At 51.2% G+C, this 6,021-nt stretch overlaps 2 protein-coding genes across 2 annotated transcripts; both read left to right on the top strand.

The window, feature by feature from the left end:
• Window positions 1–132: 132 nt before the first annotated feature.
• Window positions 133–594, top strand: DACRYDRAFT_108574 (uncharacterized protein; the record flags this gene model as incomplete). Its single annotated transcript, XM_040768683.1, has 1 exon — window positions 133–594. The coding sequence occupies one exon, from the start codon at window positions 133–135 to the stop codon at window positions 592–594; it is 462 nt and encodes a 153-aa protein (XP_040627404.1).
• A 396-nt stretch (window positions 595–990) lies between these two features.
• Window positions 991–3,806, top strand: DACRYDRAFT_89565 (uncharacterized protein; the record flags this gene model as incomplete). The annotated part of the gene is made up of 11 exons (XM_040776918.1): window positions 991–1,558; window positions 1,612–1,768; window positions 1,817–2,064; window positions 2,118–2,218; window positions 2,268–2,472; window positions 2,522–2,619; window positions 2,673–2,803; window positions 2,855–2,971; window positions 3,020–3,237; window positions 3,290–3,421; window positions 3,469–3,806. The coding sequence occupies 11 exons, from the start codon at window positions 991–993 to the stop codon at window positions 3,804–3,806; spliced, it is 2,313 nt and encodes a 770-aa protein (XP_040627403.1).
• Window positions 3,807–6,021: the final 2,215 nt, after the last annotated feature.

Below are 6,021 nucleotides of genomic sequence, written 5' to 3'. Positions count from 1 at the left end.
CCATCGAATCGGATACCTCCCCCACTTCGCTCAACCCGTTATGGCGAGCTCAGCAGCGATTTTACGGATGACGAAAGTGATAATGAAGACAGCCCTATCGATCCTCTAATCCCGCCATCCGCACACGTGCTGATGTATCATTGGATTTGCGCCTTCATCACTGCATTTAGTCACAATACCCCCGAGCTGAGGGGTGGTCGCCCAGCGAAGCGAGGCCCGGTAGAGGATATCTATAAACGACGAACCAAGATCCGTAAAACCGAAGAGGGGCAAGCTACGCCCAAACGGGGTGACCCTACCCGATACAAGACATCTTCGTCGCACGCACCGAGCGCGGGCTCCCGTCGCTCCGAGCGCATCAGGACCAGGCATGACATGCCTATTGCCATCTCCCAACCCCTACCCTCCCTCCAGACCGACGACGAACTATCGGAAGACGGATTAGATACCTCAGACGATGACGACAGACCATTATCCCCAGACGCCAAATTCAAGAACGCATGCCTCGTGGTTGCGGGGATTTGGGCTGGTGCGGAGCTGGCAGAGCGGCGCTCTGCCACCGCGGCCTGGGCAAGTCATGTTTCGGCCCCATAACTTCAGGTCAATTACTAGTTCTCGGATCACATCAGTACAGTAGGCGTGCCAATCCACTCAATTGCCAACCTTTTGTTGATGGGACGAAATGAACTTGGGACGGTATATACCCTCTTGGTAGGTCTTCCACACTTTCCGACAATTATTATATGGACACCTAAATCTTCTATGAACGACGGCGAAGTGGGGCCAGAGCCCGCCTGCGTAAAGCCCTGAGATACTAGTTGACTCTAGAAGCTTTGGCAGAGTTAAAGTTTGGAGGATTTAGGGTTATCTTGTCTTTCGTGTTAAGGTTTATGAATTGTCCTCTATTTTTACTTTCCAAACTAGGGTCCTACATAGAACGTGCTAAACTAACGAGCTGTCCAACTGCATTGTTGTCGTTACACAGTATGCATGGCATCCAATCCAGCACTCAAAGGCAGCGATAGCGAATTATCGCTCACAAATTCCGAATCGACTCCAAATGCCGCTCAATCTTCTACGGTTACGACTCTGGCGGACAAGCAACGAAAGAGCGAGGGTGAAGAGCGATCAGTGCGTTCGCCTTCCTCCCTCTCAGTGTCGTCTCCGCCTACCACCGCACCATCCTTGAAGCCTCCTTCCGGATCCTCTGAACTAGGCCAACCCACTGGACCAACTCATATTCCAGCAGCATCATATACCTCTCTCTCCAAGATCCTGCAGCCCAATCCGGCCTCATCTACACCTCCCCCGCACCATGCACTGAACAAGTTTGTCCTTTACGAGACCAAGACTCGGTTCTATATAATTGCTTCGAATCAGTCTGATACTCGTCACCGTATACTCAAGATCGACCGGACGAGTCAGGATGAGCTTGTGCTGATTGAGGATGAGACGGTGTACACTGGGCGACAGATCAGGGACGTGTTGGAGATGGTTGAGAATGGGAACAAGAGCTCTGGAGGACTCGGGAAGGTGCTAAGCTTCTATGGGATCGCAGGTGCATTATGTTCAGCTACGAGCCAAGCCGACTTCGACTTATCCTCCGTTCAGGCTTCATCAAGTTTACTGCAGGCTGGTATATGATTCTCATCACCAAACGCTCGGTCGTCGCCCTTCTAGGAGGACATTACCTGTATCATTGCGAGGAGACAGTGCATATTACCGTGAATGCAGCTGGGAGAAGTGAGAAGACAGCAGAGGAGAGCAGGTCAGTCTCAAACGAGCAGTCTTAAGGAAGTTGGCTAAACACGCTCAGATTGCTGCACACTTTTCAGCAAGTCGACATGTCGAAGAATTTCTACTTTAGCTACACCTACGATCTCACCTCCACTCTCCAACGGAACCTAACCAAACCAGACCTGGACGTAGAAAGCGGACAACCGCCGTTCGACGATCGATACGCGTGGAACTACCATCTCCTGACTCCAGCTCTGGAGTGCAAGCACCTCAGGTGGGCATCCGATTGGCTGCTTCCTCTTGTGCACGGGCATGTGGATCAAGCTAGTGCGTCACATTGTCTACATGAATGAACGGACGTATCTAATATTGTCGGCCAGAATTACAAGACTTCAGCCGAGTCATCTACATCACCCTTATCGCCCGGAGATCTCGTCATTTTGCAGGAGCTCGTTATCTGAAGCGGGGAGTCAACGAAGATGTATGTATACATTTACAGCTGCATATCCCTATCTCATGCTCCGTTATAGGGCGACGTAGCGAACGAGGTAGAAACAGAACAGATCGTTTCGGAAGCTCTCACAACGCCGTTCTATGCACCATCCTATGATCCGGAAACTGGATATCACCTCGGCCCAAACCCGCGATATACGAGCTATGTTCAATATCGAGGAAGTATCCCTACTTTCTGGGCACAGGATGTGATGGGAATGAATCCCAAACCACCAATAGAGAGTGAGGATCCAGCTTAGCATGCAAGCATTACGGCTAACTGCGTTTGCAGTAACGGTTGTAGATCCCTTTTACACGGCTTCAGCCAAGCACTTTGACGATCTCTTGGGTCGTTACGGACCAAGTCTCATGATCCTCAATCTAATCAAGGCATGTTCCCCTGAGGCCACGGATTCGTGTGTAACTGATGACGTCCTTGAAAGTGTCGAGAGCCCCAACCAAGGGAGTCAAAGCTTGGAGTTGAATATGCCAACTGTGTCGAATATCTCAACCAATTCCTTCCGGATGACCATAAGATGATCTATCGGGCGTGGGACATGAGCCATGCTTCTAAGTAGGTCCGGTCAGCCGTCAGAGGGTAGCAAAGTTGATCCCCGTGGTATAGGAAGAAGCAGGACGTTATCGGTTATCTCGAAGACCTCGCGGAGGAGAGCATCCAAATGACGGGATTTTTCCATTCCGGTCCGGAACCGGAGAGCCATCGCTTGCGTGGTGAATACGAGTCAGTTTCTCCTTCTTTACCCAGGAACGAAACCAATCCCATGACCAGTGGCAGTACTTATCGTGATACCATCCTGTTGCAGAATGGCATCTGCCGGACGAACTGCGTCGATTGCCTTGATCGGACGAATGCTGCCCAATTTGTATTCGGGAAGCGTGCTCTAGGTCATCAACTTCATGCACTCGGTGTTGTGGAAACACCCAATCTGCTGTTCGACACGGATGCCGTTAACATGTTGACCGAGATGTACCACGATCACGGCGATAGTGAGTCTAGGGGATATCCGATAGGTCCACTAGCTACTGACTTCCTCCAAAGCCATCGCACTGCAGTATACAGGGAGCGCGTTAGTGAACCGTGTCGACACATATCGTCGCAAACTGCATTGGAACAGCCATTCTCGCAATCTCATTGAGAACATAAGGCGATATTATGCGAATTCCATGCTCGGTACGTTCGGCGTCTACATGCAAACTTCCTACTGACAAATCCCCCAGACGCTGAAAAGCAGACGGCTATCAATCTGTTCCTCGGTGTAGGCCCGGTAGCTCCATCATCGCTTCCTGCCCCACTGCGAGATTATCGAGCCTGGTATGATCCCAAGCATCTTGAAGCATTGTACAAACGGCAAGAGTGTCTCGAAGGACTCCAGCGTTACGTGGAACATACGAATGAGTTCTGGGTTGAGTACTATCGCCCGCTATTATTTACGAGCCTGGGAAGACATTTCGCCTATTCGATGAACAGCACATCCAAGCTCCCTGGAAAGCACGGAAGAGATATGGGAACGAGTCCCTTCCAACACCGGCTGGATCATTCTGATCATCCCAGGTAAGATGATTTCAGAGATTGAGGGACTTGTTTCTGATCGCTACGCCAGAATCATCGGAGGAGTGCGGCGACTAATGGGAACACCTCAGATCTCTCCACAACGAAATATGGTTTTCCCCAAAGCGCAAGAATACTCCGAAGATGATTCCGATTCTGAGCCAACAGACACAGATCTGAGTGCGCTAGAAGGTATCGTGGCAAAGTCTTTAGATCCCTTCCTGAAATCTGAAGAAGAGGCGGAGTATCAAATGTGAGTATATTGAAACGGCCCCAGTCTACGTAGACTTAGTGTTCCCCAGGTACGTGGAGCAATACAAGACCGGCTTCTCTACTCGGGGTGGAGAAGATCAGAAGAAAGACATGCAGTTGTATTACGACGCTGTGCGCACGACGGTCGGAGATCTTCCCAGTCATTTCACGTCCGATACGCCAGAACGGGTGTATGTGCAATATGCACAGACGACGTACGGCGCTAGTCGATCTGGCAGGGAAGACTCGTCCAAAGATCACAGATGGGATATCTATTCTGCTTGGTTGAATAGCGGCGATGAAATGATGATGGGGAGATAGGACTGAGCTGGAATTAGCATGATTCTTGCGTATTCTACATGTTTGTATCTCTAGGGGTGTTTTGTACAAGTCTGGCCGATTACTGTATCATAAGCGGCTGCATTTGAACCGTTGATATTTATGACAGAGACCATCTCGCCCGTGCTCAGTCAGTGGAGGTATTGAGCTTCAATGAAACTCCTATTTGCCTCCATTTGCCAGTAAGGATGTGCCTAGAGATTGCTGCACGAGGACCAATATGTCCACCATCAACACCCCACACTACTTGCAGGCACTTGAACCCCCCTCTGAACCCATTCCTGCCGAGAATATACGTCTTCTGGTTCACTATGATCCCACTAGAGAAACGAATGACAAAACACGTGGGAAAGAGTGGTGGTATCTCGACATTCCCATCTCCTGGATGACCTAAAACCGCGAAACCCAAAAAATCTTGCGCTGCGTGGCCGTCTACCTCGTTGGCACAGTGCATGCGAATATCGTCGAACATTCTACTGGCAAGCGCGGCTCGCGAAATGTCCGCAGCGGTCAATTATGGCGCGTTGTCGACCTCAACCCCAACCAGGCGGGACGGATCTGGCCGCCTGAGGACATCAACGGGCGCCTTGTGCTGAATTTGGATGTCATCCGTAAACGCCCCTCCCAGAGTAGCGATATGAGCATTCCCGACAAAAGATTCACGGACGCTGTTGGCCAACGCGATAAGGTCTGTATCTTGTCTGGCAGGCATGGTAACTTTTGTGAGGCGCAGCATCTCGTTCACCGGCATATTGGGAACCAGGTTAGTCTCTCCGTCTTGACCCATCATCGGCATAGTCTAACTCTCTTGTAAAGGGAATGGCAGACATCTTGTCACGGAACTCACCACAGCCCCTCGATTCGAATTTCGAACCGATCCGCGAAGTAGATGATCCACGAAATGGGGTTTTCATGGACAGGGGGCTCCACAGCCGGTACGATGCGGGTGCGCTGGCCATCATGATCGTACGTACCTGATAGCACTGCTAACCGATGCCATCTAATGTACCATATTCAGACTCCAAATTGCGTCCTCGACACCAGTGACATCGTCGCTCCGGCGCCTAGAATTTTGGAGCCAGGCACGGCCTGTCCCGCGCACGTGCGCTACACTGCCCAATGGTTCGATATGGCGTCATTCGACGAGGATGTTGTCGACGGCGTCCCTGAGAACACCGATGCTGCTTTGGGGCTGAGTTTGTTGAAGAGTTGGATCGCATGGCAATCACTGGACCGTGCACCGTCACGGGTGACGATGAAGACAATCCGGACGAAGTCCTCGAAGTTCCGGGGAGTGTACAACCGGCACCTGTGACTCCCTCTTCTCCCCCCTCTAAATCCATCGAATCGGATACCTCCCCCACTTCGCTCAACCCTTATGGCGAGCTCAGCAGCGATTTTACGGATGACGAAAGTGATAATGAAGACAGCCCTATCGATCCTCTAATCCCGCCATCCGCACACGTGCTGATGTATCATTGGATTTGCGCCTTCATCACTGCATTTAGTCACAATACCCCCGAGCTGAGGGGTGGTCGCCCAGCGAAGCGAGGCCCGGTAGAGGATATCTATAAACGACGAACCAAGATCCGTAAAACCGAAGAGGGGCAAGCTACGCCCAAACGGGGTGA

This window comes from Dacryopinax primogenitus (assembly GCF_000292625.1).
Source record: "Dacryopinax primogenitus strain DJM-731 SS1 chromosome Unknown DACRYscaffold_12, whole genome shotgun sequence".
Taxonomy (NCBI): domain Eukaryota; kingdom Fungi; phylum Basidiomycota; class Dacrymycetes; order Dacrymycetales; family Dacrymycetaceae; genus Dacryopinax; species Dacryopinax primogenitus.
Note: the sequence above shows the minus strand (reverse complement) of the source record. Positions and strands in the feature narration are given on the sequence as shown.